Here is a 22,849-nt window from a genome sequence, read left to right on the forward strand (position 1 = left end):
ATGATCCAAATATGAACTTCATAATGTAGCATTAACGTTACTGAAGTTCTTTTAAAATATGCACACAGTGTACCTTCATCTCCACAAGCCACATTAAATCAAAAGCAGTTGGGAATCAGAGACAGGAAAGTAACAGGGAAAAAAATTTCCCCCTGTATAATATGCATGCAAGCTACACTGATATATCATAGGTACTTCTACTTTCTAGTCTATGAAAATATATGACTTTTCATAATATGAAAACATGATTGCTACATTATATTCAGTCTCAGAGCTCAACACTAATATTACATGAACACAACGCATCTTAGGACAAAAAATATCACTAACATATACTCTAGCACAATCATTTTTTCAAATGTGTGAAATAAAGATGACTTTCCACCCGTGATCACAAAGCTTTGCCTTGTTTATTTGACCTAACAAGTATTAGATTCCATTTAGCTTTTAAGAACATAAACTTTCTGCTAAGTTTGGTTAAAAGCAGTCTTACCAAATTAACTAATTAGGGTGCTTCTGCTGCCTAATCATTCAGATGACAGCCAGACACAAAGCGTGTTGGCATCAACCATCAACCTTAGATTGCCTTTATCAGGACTATGTGTTTGTAGGATGGGTCTACACAAGCACATGCTGCTAGAGACCCAGACCTACTTTCTGACTGAAACACAGCCTTAAAAAAAAAAGTGCAACATATAAGACAACTCAAGGACCAGTGACAGAATATAGATGTATTAATCCCTTGATTAAAGTTTTGTGGGCTGTCCTCAACAGAGGGTTACTGAAAAAATAGCTGTCGTTTCATGAAGTTTGCAGCATCAGTGTGGAGACCTTGAAAAACATAACAAAAGTTGTTGGGGAGATTTTTTTTTTTCTTTTGTAAGATTGCAAATTCTATAAAATGAGTGAATTTTCAGTATGCTTAATAGCAGCTATCAAACCAATCAATTCATGCTAATAGGACTGTTTTAAGTAACAAATAATTAACAGTAATTTCTACTTGATCTTGAAGAAATCTCCTTCAAAAAAATAAAAGTATTTTTAAAGCAAATCTGAGATATAGACTATGCATGTTTGTGGTTTTTAACTATGAAGTAAAGCTGAACCAGTAGTTCCCAGGTACTACTTCCTTGGCTGGGAAGGAGAAAAAGGGAAGAAAAAACTCAATGTTTACTATACACTAATTCTTTTAAGAAACATAAGATTACCTCTGGACTTTTTTTTTATTATTATTTATTTATTTTTCCACAAGAAAATCCACCTGGACAGGTCCTGTTCCCCCTGAACAGGTCCTAGAGCTCCTCAGTTAATTCAGGTTTTGAGTCACATTTAAGTCCTATGCATCATTATAAGTAAAATCTAGCTAGTTCACAGCATGTTTTTGATAAAAGTTCACGTATAATGAGCCACACCAGTTTTCATATATGATCAGTTTTCCTTTCCCTAGATGAATATTTCATGCAGCAAGAGGGGAGAGAAAAAAAATAAGCTAAAGTGACTGTCAATGCCAGAGAATTAGCAGGGACAATTCAAGGACAGTAAAGCATATGCTATGGATTTTAAACAATTTCTTAAATATATCCGATTTTTAAATTCATGGTGTTCCTTTATAGTCTGTCAGGTTTGTCTCCAGCAGTATTTCCTTTAGGGCAAGTGCTGTAGACAGTCTGCCTACCCTGAGGGAAACTAAGAGAGCAAGAAGTGGGGTAAAGCAAAGATATTAATAATTTAAGACAATGGTCTTCCACCCCCAGGAGAAAGCAATAGCCTAAGTACAGAAACATCTAGCTCCCTAGTTTATATTTGTGCTTTGTGAACTTTATAAATCTATTCAAGAAAATACAAAGCACTGTAGAGGAGACAGTGTCATACGTAGTTCTCAGCAGACTTCTGAAAACAATCACCACAATTTGTGAACAGGGCTTCCAATACTGTAAAGGCCTCGAAAACAAGGAGAAAAGTCCAACTGGGAGGCAGCATCAAAAATTAAAAAATAAAACGTACACATACAGATCTCAGAAAGAGTAGAAGAACCAAGACAAGTAGCTTTACCCTTAAAAACAAGAAAGTCAAGGTAAGTCTTCAAAAAAAAATCATCATTAAGAGAAAATTGCTTCCAGTGACTTAAATATGAATTTTGCTTACTCTATGACATCACTTCTCATTTGTGCTTTACACGGAGGAATATTTGGTAATGGTCTTCTGGCTTACAGAGAGAATTACCTTGAAACTATTCCCACTTACTCCGTACTCTTTTCCTGCGTAGAACGAATACTGACGTAACATCCATTCACTAGCACATTACACTTGCTATTCAATATTCACATACGTTAGAAATCAATGGAACTTGAAAGCAGAAAAGAACAGATGTGAACTTCAATAATTACCTTTATTTGAAAAAGATGCTGAGGCTACTGTGTGCATGCAGTAGAACCAAGCGTGCTGTAGGTGTGCTCAGCAACAGTCAGCCTACTCTGATTTCTGATATACTTCTCCCCCTTTTTTTTTAGTACTACTTGCAACCAAAAGAATCTGTTTTATTACTTATACTGTCTTTTCTTCAAGACTGACTACTATGTGGATTTGCTTATTATACATTGTTTCTTTTTCACACACTTGAAACCCAATGAAATACCAAGGTTTTTCCATTAAGCAGAATGATTAGTATGAATTACTACCTAATAAATCAGTACAAGGCTGACAGCACTCCCATAGAAACACATATTCCCTATAAAAAATTAGAAGTTATCAGTATCAGGACAGGTTATTAGCTTTCATTGTAAATAACTCTATCAGAGCATCCCAAGCAGCAAAATCACCTACTGATTATGTTTCGTTTACCAAAACCAACCTACATGGTGAAATAACATGTGCCTCATAAGCACAGAAACACGGATTCAATATAAATATTTAAATGAGAACCACTGTAAAAAAAATACTATTCAAAACGTAAGAATTTAAGTTTGCAGCCTAGCTTTTACACATCCATGCTGCAGGCTTGCTCTCAATTATGTTTCGCTTCTGGAAGCAAAATATTCAGCAAAACCGGGTATTGTACCACAAAATCGACTGTCCTTCGCATCCTTAAACACGCTCTTCCACACAACTCCTACCAGGAAATGACAAGAACTCAACAACTCATCACCATTACAGCTGAAAACTAGCTGTAATGAAAACTAGCATCAGTTCAGCCTTCCCCAACATTTCTGGTAAACCCATGATCATGAGGGTTTTACTTCTTGAACTCTGGTTTACTAATACGGTGTCAAAAGGAAAAAAAAATGTGCATCTTTGAGGGTTAAGCACCATACTTGAGTCAACACTTGTTTCCTGCTTTGGGATATCTTCGTAACTATACCACAGCTTGCCCACTACAGAGGTGGCCTCTACAACTTAAGACTGTCACACTGATCTTGCTAAGAATACTATTATACGTATGTTAAATTTTGTAAGCGTAGGGTCCCAAATGTTTATCATACATATACACACACACATATGATTAGACAATGTGCCTTACCTTCAAGAATGAGACTTTCACTGCCAAACCCAAAAATATTAAAACAAAACCCCCCAGAAGTTAAGGTCCCGTAAAAGTCAACTGTGAACCTCAAGCACGAGCGTACAACTTCTGATGCAACTCTTACCTTCCTGAGTCTACTGACAGCTCTTCAAAAGAGCACAAATAACTCATGGGCATGAATGAGCATTTGTGTGTATGAATGCAATGCTGCTGGTGGAGAAAACTAATAAGAAACATACATTGGTAAAACATGCTGAAGAGAAACAAAAAAACAGAATTCAGGAGAAAGACTGAACAACACATGTCTATCTAGTCATCCCACTTGACCTTACTACAGGTAAGGGATGAGCATGACATACAGAAATGCATTTCCTTTCCCCTTTAATTATACAATATTAAATGAGTAGCTAAAAATCCATACTGAGGTCCACAGCTACAGTGAAAAACAGAAGGAATTAGATATAGAAGGTAGCTTCCGTCTGTATATGAACCCAAAACTGGCTTAGTTTCCTCTGTGTCTTCTCACATGCCAAAGTTAAGTTTGCCACGATAGCTCTTTGAGACTTAATTCAGCCAAAATACAAAATAAACTGATTTTTGCTAAGATTTTTCTTTGACTGCGAGTATGGTAACAAACACCTAGGGAGGACCAACCTTTTAAAGACACGTAACATGATGAACTTTTTTGAAGTTACTAAAGTCTACCAAAACACACTGAAAGATATTCACAAACATTAATGCAGCCAGGAAAGGCCAGCCTTTCCTGGAAAAGAGAAGCTTCTTGATGGGGCAAGTCAAAGCAAGAATTTCATTTCAGTGCATCAGCTGAAGCTCTCCTGCGAGCATCCCTGCTTCCATCAGCTATGCAGTATGCCTCAAGAAAGTCTTCCCAGGGTCAGGTTAACCTTGTTATTACCACCAGTATTACAGTAATCTGGCAATTAGCACCAACCTTATAGAGCAGGAATGTAGCCCTGTGTTTCTGACATCCAGATTTTCCGCACAGGTGTGCTGCATGTTAGTTGTAGAGGACAGTGCTTCCAAACCTTCCAGTCCAACAGGCTGCTGCAGTAAACACAGGAAATTACACACCTGCTGCCTCGCAGCTAACATCTAACGGCACTCTGACCACAGGCATTAAAAAAAAAAAATCATATCTCTATGCCACAAAGATTTTTTATAAAGGTTACAACAGGCTGGGGGAAAAAAAGAAAATACATATATATATGCACACAATTTTGTGAATGCAAACTTGTTTTAACTTCTGACTCAGCCACAGAAGGAGAGGGATGTCATTCATCAGGGACCTTCAGAGATTCAGCACTTCAGTGAAACCTAGAAGACTGCAGCAAGCTTTGGCCTTTGAAGGCCACGGGCAGAAGCCCTAAGATGACCAGACCCTCAGCTGTCACTGAACATAGCCAGCAGCTGGATATGCAAAGTTCACTGGCTAGCCACTGCCAAACACACGGACACACTCATTTCTCTAGCCCAGAAAATGAAAATAAACTAACATTTGAAAGAAGTTGCTAAAAAGCTCTTCATAGTCAATCACAACACATACAAGCATGAAAAAAAAAAGATACTTTTAAGATCACAGCAAAATACAACTTGGCCACAATTCCACCCACACAGGGCTAGGACAAAGCCCCAGCCCTGTGCTTGCAGTCAGTCATCCACGTAGAAGGACAAACACACACCACTTCTACATTACAAGATAGGTGCTACTAAACTAAGCCATTTCAAGCAGACGCAGCTATCAGGAATCCAACATTATCAGACAATTTAACCCCAAATCACCTACCCTGCAAACTGCTCTGGATTGCACATTAGGCTCAGTGCTTAAAACGGCCACAGATCTACATGGGGCACGCTGCGAGAGAACAAAACCCACTCCATCAATTTGTTTTATTACTACTATTTCTGTAATAATCCAGGAAAACTGTAACTACATCTAGATACGGATTTCTCACCAACAAACAATTCTGACAAAACTGAAATACAACCATTCCTCCCACATGCTAATGACAGAACGACTAGTGCTAAACAGCACCCCATAACAATTTTACGTGCATGAAGTGTTCCACTTCATTTACTGGTATTGTAAAAGTGATGCACTGGCCATAATGTTTACTGTTTACAATCTGTAGTAAGCTATACCCTTCTCAAGGGATATTAAATAATCAAGAAAATGTTATTCACACTATGTATTTGAGAAAAGTAGATTGCTGTGCCAATTACAGATTCTTTCCTATATTAAAAATGATGTATGTCAGCCTAGAAAGGAGGGCAAAAGAGAGAAGACTGAAGATTTATTTCCTTCCCATCTGAAAAGAAGGTCACGTTTATTCACTGAAAAAAAAAAAAAAACCTCCTTTACTACAACAAAGCCTAAAGAGTAAAAAAAAAATTATACACTAGTTCTGAGTAGCTGCTGCAAACACTTCATTATAGGGAAAGAAAAATGAAAGCTCCAACAAACCGTTTGGTGATTCTCAGGACTACAAAGAAAGATCCAGCGGTAGTCAGAATGCAATTCCGCTTCCGCAGCATCCATTAGAGGTGAATATTTTAATGATAGCATTTGTTTAAAGCGTTCTTTATTAATATTGTTTATACACCGTTTTCCACTGAAAGGTCACAGTGATCAATGAGGGCTATAATAAATTAAGTGTAGCACCTCCGGAAAGCAGATGCTGTATTATACGTTTCACAGATAAGTACATGCAAGCATGAAAAATTAAGTGACTTGCCCTGGTCAGAGTGCCAGAAGCACAGCTGTGAATATAATCCAGATACCCCACTCCCAATGATCTGTTAACCACTAAACGTTAGCCCTTCTGAAATGGATTTTTTCCCCCTCACATTTCACCTTCTCTCTAAGAAGGCTGGCAAAGCCAGTACTGAGGATGTTCACTTCATGTGGCTGACTCAAGAAACCAAAAGCCTAAGGGGGAAGACAACCCACAGCTGACCTTACCACGTGGTTTACAGAATTCCAAAATCCCTTGCTGTAGGGGTCAGTTACCCGCCTCTACCCCCAGCAACTGCACAGTCAGCAATAGCTCGCAGATTTAAAGCTGCTGGCCAGGCGCAGGCTCGGTAGGAGCTATCGGGGTCGCTCACCATCCCCGAGGAACACCTGCTGCAGTCCTGATTCATGGCAGGCGCTTAAACCCACGAGCTGCCACTGCCGCATCCAAACGAGGGGAAGAAACGGATGGGATCATCCGAGAAATGTATCCTGCCCCAACAGCTGCTCCTCCACACGCCGTGCCTCACGCCGACTGTTATCTTTAAGTTGCCTTCCTGAAGGCTCTCAGCACTGGCTACACGCTGCAACAGCCTGGTGACCCAAAACACAGCAAAAGGTTAGAAAATGCTCATCGGCACTCCTCGTACACTACAGGCTTTCAGTGCAGTAGCAGAGACGTCCTATGTTGTCTCAGTTCTGGATCTATGCTGAGCAAAGCCAAGTTTTTTCTACCAATGCTTAGGAAACCCATGAGGAAGACTTCAAGGAGTAATGAAGCATTTACACAGGAATGGAGGACAGAAACAAAGGAAGGAGCACTGAGGACAAAATACTCATGGTCAAAGAAAATGAATAAAGCTCAGAAGTGACAGCAAGTAATCATGATTTGATTGTCACTACTTATAATGTATAACTTCCAAAATAAACTACTAGAAACTTGAGAAACACCATGTGCAATCAATCAGTTTTACAGCAGTTTTCACAAAGAAAAATCTCTTCAAGTGTTTTGAGTACTTAATAGACGTATACAACATTCACAGTCCGAAAGATTAGAGTTGAATAACATATCCATCACTCAAAAGCTTTTCAAAAGTCACCAAAGAACATATTTTAGATACCCATATCTTTAAACATTTGCCTAGAACACATAATAAGAAACCTATATTGGTTTATAAACACAGGTAAAAAAAAAAAAAAATCAAAACCTGTTTTCTAAATAGCTATGCTAAGGCAGAGAATAGATCTCAGACCCATAACTGACATGGATTACATTTATAGTCAAGCATACGACAGCCACATTTCAGAAACATATTAAGAAATAACACAGTCAAAATTCATGTTATTGCAAAACCATGCCATAAAACAAGGTAACGTACAATTTGAATATTGCTACAAGCGCAGTAAAATTTTACAGCGGGAAATTAGCTCTTCTTATAATATAGAGGTCAAGACCATTGTAAATGCACGTACAAAGCCTTTGGAAGTATCAGTGAAGTAAGAGCACTCGTAACAAATACACAACATTCAGCTTTTACGTAAGTAAATACTGAATATTGTTTCCCATCATGATGAATCAGGTTACTACTGTGCACTGAAATATATATGAATTCCCCCCCCAAAAAAATGAATGGAGTCAATCCAGCTGGCCCTGTGCATAATTATAATCCCAATGGTGTTTCACAAGCCACAGGCTTAGTAAGTGTTAAGCCCAATGCAGCCCATGACCATCACTCCAAAAAAAAAAAAAAAAACACAATGAAGCATCACAGCTCTTTCCTGAAATACCCATCCACACCCCAAAATCCTGTTTTTAGCTTAATTCACAAGTAAGCCAGTAACTACTGTGCCTTGAACAGACCTTCAGGCTAGCACCAAAGTCCTGCTTTAACACTGGGGGACTCTCTGACACTCCCATGATTGTAATGGAAACTTAAGAACCTAAATATGTTGTGTTTGGGTGCTCCTGCTAACTGCATTCCATCAACCAGTCCTAAAAATGCATCCAAAGGTGGAAAAGGAGATGGGAAAAGGCAGAAAAGGAGCACTTGTTGTTCCTCACTCTTACAAAAGAGAAAAAACTTTTCTATGCTCATCGTAATACTGCAATCTGTAGTTATAAGTGATTCCAAAAAAATCCAAAAAACATCCCCTCCAGCAGCGTTTTCTGAAGTTGGCTATTTTACACTTCCATTAACAAGTTGATTTGTTTCTCCCAGAGAAGCCTACTTCAAGGCAATATCTACATCAAACCTCCCGATTAAAAGAATTTTTGTTTAAAAACCTATATTTGTCCCCTATACTTCATTCAACTCAAGAAAAACAGATTTACAGAGGCAGACATTGAAAAACAAATCTGATTTTCAATATCGTTACACCATAACTGTAGCATTGCCAAGGACCACTACACAGCTATATTTTCTTATTCTTTAAAAAAAAAAAAGCACAACATTTGTTCTGAACAAATGCTAAGTTTTGTTTTACACCTGCTCAAAAATACTATGCATGTTAAGCCTGGGTTCTACTAACTGTTTTCAGCTACAACAAGCACGGTTTTAGGCACACAATAAAAAAGACAAAAAAAACACAACTCAATGCATTTGGGAAAATCATACTTTAAAAAAATCGTTAAGCCTCTGGTGCTTTATTGTTAAAATGTGCTGCCAGTCGGTTTCTGCTTTGCAGGCAACGACAGCGCTGCCTAACCATCCAACTTGTGCTTACTGGCAGGCACGCAAGTCTGCCACCAGTTTGCTTTAAAAACAGAAGGGTAGACAAGCAGCTCAGCACCCTTAACCACCTCAGCCATGAACAAAAATCTCACAGCTCCCAGCTGGATAGCTGAAAACAGGCGAATGCTTTTAGTGATAAAACCCACGGTTCCGAGCGGCGTCACTCCAAGCTTTTAAGTTGATTAGTTTCTCCGGCTTTTCCACTGGCTTCCTCACAACACAGATAGGAAATTTAGTATATATATATATATGTATAGGGAGAGAGAGGATTAAAGGGGAGTAAAGGGCAAAAGGCCAGTGCTGCTTTTTGCATTACCGAGGGGTTTCTCTGCACCTCAGGGGATTCAGCCTGCAGCTCGCCTTACACCGAGGCACCTCGGGGCAGGCGAGGCCAACCCAAGACCTGTTGCGGCGAGGAACCGGCGGTACCGGGGCGCCCCGTGTCGCCCCCCGGCTCCCTTCACCCCCAGCCCCGGTCCCCTCGGTCCCCCCCAACCCCTGATTTGAGCCCCCCGGGGAGGCGCAGCCCCCCTCAGCCCCCGCCCCCCCCCCGGTCGCTCACCGGGCGGTGTCGAGCAGCGGGTGCTTGGTGCCCACCAGCTTGCGGACCTGCATGGCGATGTTGCTGAGCTCGTCGCTCAGCAGGCACCGCAGGCTCATGAAGGACGTCGGGTACCCCACGATCTTCTCGGCCTCCGAAACCACCTGGCTCCAGGGCGCGGCCGGCGGCGGGACGCCCCCCGACAGCCCCCGCCGGCCCCCGAGCCGCAGCAGGGCCCCCCACATCCCGCCGAGGGCCCGGCGGGGCTCCGCGGCCCCGTCCCGGCTCGCTGCCCGAGCCCCCCGCTCAGCCCCGCGGCGGCGGATGGCGGCGGGCTCGGGGCGCCCTGGGGGCGGCCATTTTGAGCGTCGCACAGCGCGGCGCGCCGGAAAGCGAGGGCGGCGCTGCCTCCGCCCGCCTTCCTCGCCTCTTCGCTCGTTGCTCCCGACCTTCCCTTTCCCCTTCCCCTTCCCCTTTCCCTTCCCCTTGTGTGGGGTGCACACGGGGGAAGCGAGAGCGAGTCCCTACCAGAAGCCCGCAGCGCGTTGCCTCCATCTGGGCAGCCCTGAGCGCGGAGCCGCAGCGCGCTCCGTGTGGGAGATGGGTTTTGTGTCTTTTCCCCTTGCTGCTCTGTCACACCGCCGAGGGTTTTATGAAGGGGCACGTTCAACTGAAGAGCGATGCTGAAAGCAACAACTAACTGCCCAGTCAAAAATACCTAGGTCCTGCAGTTCCACAGTGTGGTCTACAGCGTATCATTTTCATATCTTGTTAACGCACACAACCATCACCGACCCCTCTCTGCAGCTACATGTGCCCAAACCTTTTGTGAATGCAAAAAAATGTGTTTTCTGTACCCGGTAGAAGAGGAAAATTCACTGGCCATCTTCAGAAACTTGAGTCAGGCGACTTGCACAATTCTGTCTTTACCATTGCATCAACCAACCGCTAGCCTGTAATGTCTAAGCTTTGTTGCAAGAAATGAGGCAGAGTTCTGATAAGAAAAGTCCCATTGACCACATTCACATGAGAAATGGAGCTGTTACATTTCTTACCTTTATAAACACAGGTTACAGACAAGACTCAAAATGGATTCCAAAACTTTTAAAATTGGTGTCCTAGGAAGCGGATTTGGCTGTGGAGTAGACAACAGCTGGACACATCTGTAGCAAGTGGCCTCTCCCAAATCAGGGGGAAAAAACTAGAATGAAGAGAACCTGCAAAGACAGGAAAGATTATACAAATTACGGTTCTGGTGTGAACTTTGCTCTCTGTGCTACCCTTCCCTGAGAGAACAAGGCTTAGCTTTGAAGGAGATGCCATTGAGTCAGCTTAGTTAGCTACTGTCACAGAACAAACTGTTGCTAAATAGTGAGTGTCAGCTTATAAACAGTCTAAAAATGACAGAATGCAATGGCATGTTTCTGTGCAGAAAGACTAAACTAATGAAAATTGCCGGAGGGACGCACTTAAGAGGAGCTACCGAGGCACCTCAACCTGTAATGGTGACATGTTCCTTGATTCATTTCCTGAGCCATAGCCATTCTTGCACTTAATGTGGTAAGTGTTCTGTGAAAAACTAACATGATTATGCAATTAAAGTCTACTTAAAATAATACATATAGACAGAGTAAGGAGAATTATGGTTCTATGGGCAGTAAACCTACCATCTCCTAATGCGTGAGAATTTAGCTTTTCAAAATCGCTGTTCATTATGTTATTCTAAGAAATTGAACATCTCTGCCCCCTTAATGCAGAATTCCCCTAAGTCCAAATGGTTTAGAAGTAGGGCGAGAATATTGGTACCCATAACGTAGTCACTGCCACTAGAGCTTACTCAGGATTCACAAATAGCAGCAGTAGGTTGGCATTCTTTAAACTGAGCAATTGCTAGAAAAATAAAGCGTGCATTTTGTCAGTGAGTTTCACAGCTTTTTTTTTTTTTTTTTTTTTTTGAAACTCTTTGAGAAGATTATTCTGTGATATTCAAGGACCCTCTGCCTCTCACTGTCAGCCCAATGTCCTGGTCCCTTTCCCTTTTGTTAACAATGTAACAGTCATGCTTGGACAGCCCATTTTTGACTCCTGGTCCAGGTTCATCGTTTCTCCCTCCTAACTTTTTTGCTTCAATCCCACACACCATCCCTGCTGGCTAGTGTTTTCTAATTCTTGTCACAGCCTCTTCATCTTTTTCTCATTAAGTTCCAATCACCCTCTTGTCTGCACGGTCTGCATCCTAATCATAGACTCTTCATTTACAGGTGGGACTGTGGGGAGCAACAGCAGAACCCTCTCAGTTCTTGTGGTGACCTCCACAAAGCCCCTATTGCTAAGAAAAGCCATTGCAGGAAAGCCTAGGTAAGTCTACCACAGATGTCCATCACTGTTGGACTTTTCAGACAACAGAATGTGGAAAGACGATTTTAGTGGGTATCTGCATCGTTTAATGTAAAGTCTGAAAGATTCCCCACCCATCAAACCCTTGGCAAATCCTGTGCCAAATTTCAGTTTTAGAATGCAAGATTAGATGAGAAACAAGAAAACAAAAGTTTCTCAGTTATGCGGTCCAACACCAATTTTAACATGAGAAAAATAGTGTATTTTTCACCAACCACCTTTTGCAAAATGACTGAACTATTTTAAAAATCAGCTTCAGGCTGACACACCAATCATGGAAAAAACTCATTACAAATTAGTTAAAATTTGACAGTTACAAGCATCTAAAGCCAGGATCTTATAATGGGTAGTGATGGACAATCTTACCCAGAGGCACTGCTGCTTGTACCGACTGTAATTTAGAGTTTCTCAGTTTTTCTCTCTCTCCCTCTCAAAGAAAAAAGAAACTCAGAAGCAAAAGTATGATGTACTTACTGTATTTTAAGTTGTGGACAAAACAGCGTGCTTTTTTATTATTATTTTTTCCTTTCTCCTTGGTTCATTTCCCCTGAGGATTCAAGAGAAAAACCCACACTATTTCAATAGTGACTGTACAATAGATGTATCTATTTCTTTTTGAGTCTTAAGTAGAGAAGAAAACTGAAGGTTCTTTTTTCTCTATCAATTGACTTTGTTAAGCCTCCCCAGGAGGAGAAAGAAGCCACTGCAGGGGGCCAGTATCAAAGTTGAAGAACAAAGATGGAAGGTGAAGAGACACTTCTGTTTACAGCAGCATTCTCTGGACTAACATACCAGAGAACACATCAAAGCCAGCGCTAATGTCAGCTCTTGATATCTGTTCTAACAAATGAAATGTGAAAATATTTTCCTGACTGCCATCTAAAGCAAAACTTTTGCAAAGCATTTTCATTTGCTTGAGGAACAGTTGACCGTTCAATCTTTCGTAGTTACGCTGGTCTTATGCAAAATAAACAATGTCCATAGGAGAATGAGACTAGCAATGTTAATACATTGTACTAACTACACACTGTGTAACCAAATCTTGTTCTAGATGTTGTTAAATTTTTTAATACATTGAAGCTTAGGATGCACTCCAGGACTATTTCCAAAAATGAAAGCTAACAGAAATATCTCTGTTCCTTCTGAAGCACCCAAGTAGTCCCCCCACCAACAACCAACACCTCACATACATACTTACAGAGAATTGATTTACTTCATAACGCCCTGGGGAGGTAGACGGTTATGATCATTTCCATTTTGGAAGTCAGGAGGTTTAAACTTAGAGGTTGTGTGATTTGTCCAAGGCTTCACAAAACCCCTAAGGCAAGCTGAGAAACGAATTCCCTTCTCTTGACCTCGTTGTCTGTGCCTTGTCTACAAGGCTGCCTGTCTTCCTACTAGCCTAGAGACTACAGAGAAGGACGAATGCTTATTGATCCTATAGTTAGACACTAAAAAAAACAGAATAATTCAGTGTCAGTAGGAGTCAGATGCCTTGGATAGAATTTGGCACTAAGAGGTACTAATTTTTAAGCCTAAATATACCTACTGAGATACTAATATCAGGAAAAGATTTGTTGCTGCTTAATAAATGATAATTAATGCATAATTATTTTGATTTTACTTAGCAAGTAAATAAATACAGCTGTGATACATAGGGATGCCTTGTGTGGGTAGGTGCACGTTGCCATTTTCACCCTGCACACAAACCACAGTGCCTGGGAAGGCAGTCAGCGCGCAGCACGCATCAGGAGCCAAAGCTGCTGGTAGCTCTCGGCAGCGCTGCGCAGACAACGGGACGTGCCCCTCTGGTGCTGCACGCTCACCGCACGCAGATCCATTCTCACTGGCTCGCCAGCTCGTGCTGCAAAGAAAACAAAATCAACTGAAATCCCCTCCATTTCAGCAAGCTGAGTGGGAACGGGAGTAGGTAAGTGTGTGGCTGGTAACACCCTTCCTTCAGAGAGTCACCATTTTTTTGCCTCCCAACCCAATCTCAATTGTAAGACAGCCTCTTAGGTCGTCTCCTCTGACTGGCGGTGCTCTGCTCAGGGGAATTTGGACAGGGACTCTTAAAACAGCAATGTTTTGGAGCTGAGTAATCTATTGAAGGAGCAGGAGAAAGATAAGCACAATGTTAATTCTGGTTGTATGCAATCAAAGCTGACAAAGCATCCATCACCCTGCACAATATTAGTCTTTAAATATTCAGCTTTATCAGTTTCCACATTCCTAATCCATCATTAACCACCCCATGAAGCCTCAGCTGATTAGCCCCGCCTCTGCAACTCGACAACCTATTAACTATTTAGGATTTATATTTAGTTGCACTCCAGTAGCAGTGGAAAACTCCAATCAGACTCATTTTCAAACTACAACAAAGGAGATGGTCCCTTGCCTGAGGAGTTCATGGTCTGGGTGAAAGTGAAATGCAGCAGAGAGTAAATGACAGCCATACTGAACAAAGGCTTACTCACACACCCTCTTTTAAACTCCAATCCCCAGAAATCTGTACATCTTATGTGGATTTTTTTCAGTGATTTCCATCCCACCATTCTTTAAAATCACAGGAGATGGTGCGATTTGGGAGGGTACAGCAGAAAAAGTAGGATTTTCTCGTTTAGATGAAAAATAGGTTGAAAAACTATCTAAACCATTCCACAATTAGTGGGTAGTGTGATACAGCCCGATGATTAAAGTCATAGTATAGCAGGAAACTGGCAAACATATATGATATGCAAATTTTCTATGGATTTAAATAAATAATTTGAAGCATTTCTCTGTTAAAATGCTTATTTCACAGGGACTAAATATGTGTAATTTATGAAGTGTTATGTATATTTTGCAGCTTGCTATTCACATGCATAATCAAAGCATAGATGGAATATTAGATGTTCTTTCTTCCTACTGGTAATGCTCAGTTTGAGGGGAGAAGATCAGTACACCTTTTTCTGTCTTTGTCTATTTTTTTACTTGCACAGGAAGCTATATATTACCCACCACAGCTGGCTGGACATTTCCTCTGAAGTAAACTTTGCAGAAGTCACCAGTGCCTTTGGTTTCTGTACCTTTCTATTTATGACGCCCCTTTGAAGTGTGCCTGAAAGATCCAGTTCCTGAAAAACCCACTACCTACTTGCTGAACAGCACGGCACAGCGTGAGTGCTCAGCACCAGAGGTTTGGCTCTAGCTTTCTGTTTGCTGATGAATTTTAAAGCCCAGAACACTCAAGGAAGTGGGCATATACTAAGGGGTTCCTCTCACCCTGTGCCTATTCACTGCCTTACTAACACGTAGGTTGCAATTTTCTTTTTTCTGGAAGCCAAGTCTAGATAGCTGAAAGTCAACCCAGAAGATAAATAAAATGGTTTAAAAAATTTATTTAGGTAAGCCAGGTTAAACAAAGCCATTGAAATCTGTCCTTGTAATTCTGTGTCTGAACGAAGCAATGGATTTTAAATAGCGCTAACTAGATGACTTTGGGGAAATTAAAACAAGATAAACAAAGGTATTCATCCAGACTATATCATACTATCCATATGTTTCCCCTGGGTCTAGGCAAGCCCTTCTGTTCAATGTAGGTGTTTTTCAATATGATTTCCTCTGCTTTCGAATTTGACAAGGAGTAGTGACCATCATGGTACAAGGGGACGTGCATTTATTTTTACGTAGCGCTTGATTCACTGCATCTGTTCTCCTTTAACCCGCGTAATTAAAATGCCTGCCTGCCACTTCAATGCATGCTCTAAAATGATTTAAATGTTAACAACATGGCAATCATAGTTATTGCTGCTGTACCGCAGGAAGAACAATTCATCCAGGCCGACACAAATGAAAGCTATAGAAGGGAAACCATAAGCTGTTAATGCAAAATGGAATACAAGAGTGTCGTGCCTCTGGTAAGAGCCAGTGTGAAATGCTTAGTGGAAGAGAATGAGAAATCAGGCAAGTACAGAGAAGTATTTCCTGTGGCACGTCCACCCAGATCCCACCTATCTGTATTTTCGAGCCTTCATAGCCAGATGCTCCGTCAAGGCTCTCATGTTTAATAAACCAAAATGGATGCATTTTCCAAAACTTCCAAGTCTGGTTTGTCTAAGCTCTTCTTTGAAGCTGTTTAGGCTTTTGTTCCCCAGAACAGCCTGTGGACATGTGTTCCACAGTTATATTATGCATTACATGGAACCCCACCACCACCTCATGTTTATTTTAAGGCTCCTAACTAACTGTTTGCATTCAGAGCCAATGAGGCATGCCCAAGCTAGTCTAAAATAAGGCTTGAACAGCATCACCATCCCTTTCTATTTATTAATTCACCCCATCTTGCTTTTCTTCTCTCGTTCCCTCTTTCTTTTATTCTCTTATGACCTCTAAAGGGTTTGCAAGCTACGCAGGCATAAGTATTAAAAATATTTACCTATTTACTACCAAAATTCAATTGACCCAAGGTGTGGCAGCCCTTCCACAACGATGTCACTCACTTGTAAGTTTAGTCTCAAACTTTGGCATCGCAGTTCCTTCCTGAGCTCCTGAGTGACAGTGACCTGGATTTTGGAGGTGCTTAGCACCCACTGCCTCCCGCGGAGAGCTGCAGGCACTCAGAGCTCACAAGAGAAGAGTTTTATGCAAAGCGTCTGCCTGACTCTGGGCACTCAAGTATTAAATTGGTATTCCGGATTCAGCTTCACAGCATTGTAACACAGGAAATAGTCAGCCCTGGAGTGAAATTAAGAACCTTAGGGCTGATGGTGCAGCCCCTATTTACAGTGATTTAAGGTAAGCAGTCCTCTTGAATTAAATATTACCAAATGTGAATTTTCTCTTTTTTTTTCAGGATCAGCGGCAAATGCTGCAGAGGACAATCATCTTACAGACTTTGTGTAGGATAAATGTACAGAACATTGCTGTATCAGGGATCCTTCTTGGACATCTGATTTTCAGATTTATATCTGTTTCCATAGTAAAACACACCAAAACTTTAACTTACACATTCACCTGCCCAGTCATCCAATAGGGAAACTTTCCATCTGCCCTATAATTTTTCCTTCTTTCTCTGTTCCTCTCTCACTTTTGGAATTTGCTCAGACCAATCCTCTAGCCAAATTTCTCTCTCTCTCTCTTCCCTTCAGTGTACTCCTCTTTGCATTTCTTTTTGCTTTCTCACCACCATTCTATGTGTCAGCCTTGTTCCAGTTCCTCTCCCCAGTGGCATTCAGAACTCCTGCTACTTTCATACACTATCACCATTTCAAGCCGCTTTCCCACATGCTCTCTTTCACGGAACACCTTCCTTCCACTGATTTCCAAAGCACAGATGCTTGTTCGCTTTCCATGATGGCAACAACAGCTCTAAAAGAAACATATCATTTCCCCTCCTGCAATTCATGCACAAATGCCTGGCATGCGCTGCCTGGAGAAAGCCTTTCAACTTCAAATTTCCTTGCTTTTGTGGAATCTGTGAAAAAGTCTGATAAATTAGGCTTTGGCACTTATTTCAAATAACTTTATTTGCAGCTAACTGATGCAAAATCTGTCAACGGTGTCATCCCTGTGTTCCTTCAAAAGTCATTGGTGTTTCATGAGTGAGCTCAAAATCAAGGTGGTTCAAAGGGAGGCTCACAGCTCATTTTTTTTTGCCCAAAGAAGGTTAGATTGCATGTTCTAATGGTGACAGGACTGTCCTGCAAGACATAAGAACTGGGTTCTAGTTCAGGCCATGAGACTTCACGAACATGTGCTCTGCCACTTTGCCTCTCTCCCTATGATTTCTCATCTGTGAAACAGCCCTAATACTAAGCAATAGCTGTAATACTAGTTAACAGGCAAGAAGGCTCCAACTAGTCTTATGGGTGGCTACGTTTTGAAGCTGACCTTGGACCCAGCTTTAGTGGTGTCAGTTCAGGTAAAGCCAGTAAACCTGCACGTATGGCTCCTCACACTGGGGCTTGAGAAGCGCTAGCTGTGGCACACATGTGATACACAAGAGGTAATTCCTAGCGGTGTCCTGAGAGGTGAGAGAAAGCAAGCCAGAGCCTTGGCCCTAGAAGCCAACTGACTTGCTGCCTGAGCTTGCAGGGATGGTGGTACAGCTGCAGACCTTTAGTGATACTCAAATCAAGCCACAGCATGGCAGGGGTTGACGTGTATGTGTGGTACGAGCAGGATTTCAGTCTGTGCCGATCAAGATTTGCATGGGATTCCTGCTCCTCAATTCCCAGGAGATACCCAAAGCTGAAATGCTATACCAAGCCCTCCCCATGCGAGCTGGGTAGGTGTGATTTGTTTGTAACCACCTCCCATTGGCATCCTCTGATGATCTGAAAAGGTGTAGTGTCAATTAAGCTTTAAGTAGTAGCATCGTGAAAAGAAATTGATGGGCACACGTGACTTCAAGAATCTCGGCTGGAGATGGATACATATATTGGCCTGTTCTAAGGGAAAAATCTTACCTGTGCAGAGAAGGATTCTCGGGACTGTGTGCAAAATCTATTTTTGGTTATGGCGGTAGTAGGCATAGATTATTATCATTAATGTTATATGCATGATTTAATTAGAAAAAGCAACACAGTTCGGGAAAACAAAATCTTTCCAGATAATAGTTATACTAATTGCTTAAAAGATTATAAATCAAAGCAAATTGAATAAATTGCAGGAGAATTGGGCTGACAAGAATCCAACCAAGTTCAACAAAGCCATGCAAAGTCATGCACCTGGAGAGGAATAATCTTACAGCGATACGGGCGGGGGACCGAGCAGAAAGCAGCTTTGCAGAGAAGGCCCCGGGGATCCTGGCATCCGACCAGCTGAACACGAGCCAGCAATGCGCCCTCACAGCAAAGGTCTGGGCTGCGTTGGGAAGAGCATTGCCAGCAGGTCGCGGGAGGTGATCCTTCCTCTCTGCTCAGCTCTGGTGGGACGTGTTCGCGGTGCTGTGTCCGGGCCTGAGCTCCCCAGGACGTGAGAGGGACGTGGACACACTGGAACAAGCCCAGCAAAGCCCCGCGGAGATGATAGCAGGCTGGAGCACCTGATGTAAGAGGAAAGGCTGAGAGAGACGGGGCTGTTCAGCCTGGAGAAGAGGAGGCTCAAGGGGGATCTCATCAGTGTATGTAAAAGAGGGAGAGAAGAAGACGGAGCCACACTTTGCAGTGAAAGGACAAACAGCATTGAAATTGAAATGCAGAAAATTCCGCAGTGTGGTGTCTGTCCTTGGAGTTAATCAGAATGGGACTGGACACAGCCGTGAGCAAGCCGCTCTCCTTTGAGCAGGGCAGTTGGGCTATATGGTCTCCAGAGGTGCCTTCCAATCTCAGGTGTTCTTTGATTCTGTGAATAAAGAACATCTTCCTATGCTGAAGATATGCGACACATCCCAGTCCTGAATATATTTGTTATGTATTCTCAAGATGTGTTTGGGTTTTTGACAGACTTTTCGCCACAGCAACGTGAGTGCATTGCCGTTATATATTAGGATGTGTAAAATTCATGTAAATATAACCGAGAAGATCAAGAGGTTGAATCACTTGTCATGTAGGATTCTGGTGAGATGCTGGCAGGAAAGCAAGCGCTGCAGTAGAAGAGTAATTGTCAAATAATGACATGTCAAAGCCCAACTTTACCCAGGTCTAAATCATTTAGTATATGTCACTATAGATACCTTGACATGTTTCTTTGGGTCCAGGAAAGAAATGAATAACCTCCTGTATCTTGTATATGCAATGCAGGGGGTAATTTGGACAAAATGATGTAATGTTTTTGAAAGCATGACAAGAAAATTAAGGATGAAGAAACTCCAGAATGACTTTTATGAATGAAAAGAACCTGTAATTGTTTTCCATCCCTTGACAGATGTTACTTAAACTGACATACTATATCATGCAACAAAGCTCACAGGGGAAATACAGGATTATGAGAAAATGTATAAACCACTATTTTTTATTGTAAAAAATTCTTTTATTCCTCACAGAAAGACAAAGAGAGGAGGAATTCCTTTTAGGAAGAATTTGATGTAGATTACTGTAATAACATTTTCAGGAGTGTATGAGCACAATTGTTCTATTAAAACAAAATGAAGTTAAAAAGAGGGGAGAACTTTCTGTTGTATCCCAATCCCACACAACCTCTCCCCACCTCCTCCTATCACTGTAGTGTCTGGGAGAATTACCCGTTCATTAAAGTGAAATCAATAAAACTCTCTCCTGCCTTCTTCTGCATGGAGAAGTAAAAGAACGAGAAGGGGCGGAATTGGCTGTTGTCAAGAAATGACAGGTGAAGAAAAGAGTTTGCCTTGCCTGTAAATATTCTGTTCACCTCAGAGGGAGCTTTACAGCTGTGGGCCAGCTGCAGAGAGCCCAAGTCTCCACCCCTCACCGGTTTTGCTTCTGAGTTTTACAGTTCCCTGGTTTCAAGGTGTGTGAGGAACATGGAAGGGAGGTATAGAGAGCTGGAAGGTCTCTCGGGTACCCCACACTTTCTCCAGCACCGGAAGTCAGTGTTTTGTGTTTCAGCCACAAGGAAATGACAAGCCCTCAGGAAAGCAGAGCTTGGTATACGCTCCTACCAACCTGTCTTCCAGAGCAAGCAGACCACTGTGTTGAACCAAATGAAACTTCTCAAAAGACTCACAAGTTTCATTTAGAGGGACAGTCCTTAAGAGTAATGAAGTCCAGAGGCTGCAAAGGCGTACTTTGTCATCACCAAGTTCAAGTCTGGTATGATGTATGCCTGTACCTGATCCTTGGCATTATAGTAAATATGAAAACATCACAGCAGAAAATACTAAATAACCATACTGCACAGATAGGGCGTAGCAGCAGACATGATAACAAGCTTTCCCCAAAGTCAATACTGGTGTCCAGGGTATGTTTTTCTAATTTGATTTTACATGCAGTGCTAATACCTTTTTAAAGGTTTAATTTCAGCTGGTTTTTAATGATGTGGGTGTTCTCTGATTCTGAGGAACAAAAATACGTCCCCTTGCTTACTTTTGCTGTAGGAGACACTAGAAATTAAGCAAAGAAAAAAGAAAGGCATTTTAACAGAAGACTCAGAAGTATTTAATTTCTTTCTGTTTATCAATAATTTCTTTCCATTCATTGAATTACACAAAGTTTCAGGCAAGAAGAGGAATCATTAATAGCAAGAAGTTAAATATAGTTTTTCTGCATTTGCCAGAACTTTAAAAGACATTAGCAGGATTAGGGCTATATCTTGCCATTAATCTGCACAGATTTGACACTGATACCCTGGAGCAAGAGAAAAAATCTGAAATATTCATCAATATTAAAATACCTCCAAACATTTCCAGACCTTCACATTTGGAAAGCCGCCACTACTCCCATTTCAACCGCTGTACCATGTCAGCTTTGGAGAGGCTACGTATCGACATTTTGCAGAACAGCCTGTAATCATCTAAGGAAACTCTGGATTGAGATTAGTATCCATAGCAGACAGGAATCTACAGACACTACTGTGTGTGAGTAATGCTGTGGGCACTCGTCCCAGCTCAGGAATGAATGGAATGCGCCCTTCTGAAAGGTATGGGTGAAATAACATCACTGAGGTGGGAGCGAGCTCTGATGGTGCTGAAGCAAGGGAGAAGTTCTAATGGGTGTTTTCCGTCTGCATGAAAATGGTTGGCTGTACTGAAAAAGATAAACGAGAAGAGAAGAGAAGAGAAGAGAAGAGAAGAGAAGAGAAGAGAAGAGAAGAGAAGAGAAGAGAAGAGAAGAGAAGAGAAGAGAAGAGAAGAGAAGAGAAGAAGAGAAGAGAAGAGAAGAGATCAGGAGCAGATATTTTAATTATTTAGTGTATTTATATGCAATTTCTGAAGGCATAAGCAATCTACCACCTTCGTATGCCATACAAAAAGTCAGATGAAAGCTTCCACTCCAGCTCACATGAAAAAAATCAGCCTAGTGGTACTTTTCTGTGGACAGGCAGGGCAAATGCCTTTGTTTAATTAAACACTTCAGCAAACCGAGCCCAACGATTTCAGTTGCTCTTCCTTAGGGCTTCACCTCAGGCACAGGTGAGACAAGCGCAGCTCGGGCTGCGCCTGGCCACAGGAAAGCACCCAGATGAGGTGACAATGACACCTGAAGTGGCAGTAGGGCTGTGGGGCTGGCCCCAGGCTGGCCCTGGGTGATGCCATGGGCTCCCACAGGCTTTCCACTTCCAGCCACCGCCCTGCTTGCTGGGTACTGGCCAGAAAGTCAGGCCTGCTCGTTTGAGTCATCTGCCCTGGTAGGTAGTAATGGAATGAAACGTCTCAGTAGGCAAAATCTCTTCTCCAAAAAGCCCTTTTCAAAGGGTGCCCTTGAAAGCATGTAAATACTAATAAATAGGAGCATAAATAATGCCATATAAATTGAACCTGGGGTGAGTTATTTTAGGCAACTCGTTTGCACCTGTCATTTTATGAACAGCATTTGTTTTTCAGGAGTCCAAATTACTGTGCTTGCAAAAATTTAAGTGCAAATTTAGAGCAGGAAAGGCAAAGCCTCAACAGGACAAAACCACCAAGCCTGGCAAACCACCGTGTGCGTAAAACACTTGCTCCAGTGACAGAAGAAAAATCTGGGGTTCTCGCTAGGACTCAGATGCAGCAGGGAGCTGAACCTCAGCCTTGCAGGTGACTTACTGACCACCAAAATGCAGATCACAAGGCTTTTTTTTTTTGTTCCCTGTTCCCAACTTCAAAGGTATCTGATGATCCAAGCAAAATAGCCCCCAAACCTTTCAGCAGGACAGTAAGAACCTATTGCACTGTGATTAGCACTCATCATGGGAAGCCTGATGTGAAGTTCCCAGTCCCCTCCAAGAGGAGTTACAATAAGGAATATTTACTTAGTCATCCTTTTTTTCCCCTCACATTGAACAATCTCAGTTATGCTTTGAATTAGAAT

At 41.9% G+C, this 22,849-nt stretch overlaps 1 protein-coding gene across 5 annotated transcripts in view; it reads right to left on the minus strand.

Annotated features, from left to right (window-relative positions):
• PDSS2 (decaprenyl diphosphate synthase subunit 2) overlaps window positions 1-9,895 on the minus strand; it is a 127,078-nt gene extending 117,183 nt beyond the window's left edge. For 2 of the 5 annotated variants that reach the window (XM_040554396.1, XM_040554395.1), the window contains exon 1: window positions 9,567-9,891. In XM_040554396.1, coding sequence (XP_040410330.1) covers window positions 9,567-9,790 — 224 coding nt within the window. In that variant the 5' untranslated portion in view covers window positions 9,791-9,891. Of the gene's footprint in view, window positions 1-9,566 lie in introns of all 5 variants that reach the window. The other 3 variants (XM_040554392.1, XM_040554393.1, XM_040554394.1) reach the window with 3 other exon arrangements.
• Between the last annotated feature and the right edge of the window lie 12,954 nt (window positions 9,896-22,849).

This window comes from Cygnus olor, chromosome 3 (genome assembly GCF_009769625.2).
Source record: "Cygnus olor isolate bCygOlo1 chromosome 3, bCygOlo1.pri.v2, whole genome shotgun sequence".
Lineage (NCBI taxonomy): Eukaryota > Metazoa > Chordata > Aves > Anseriformes > Anatidae > Cygnus > Cygnus olor.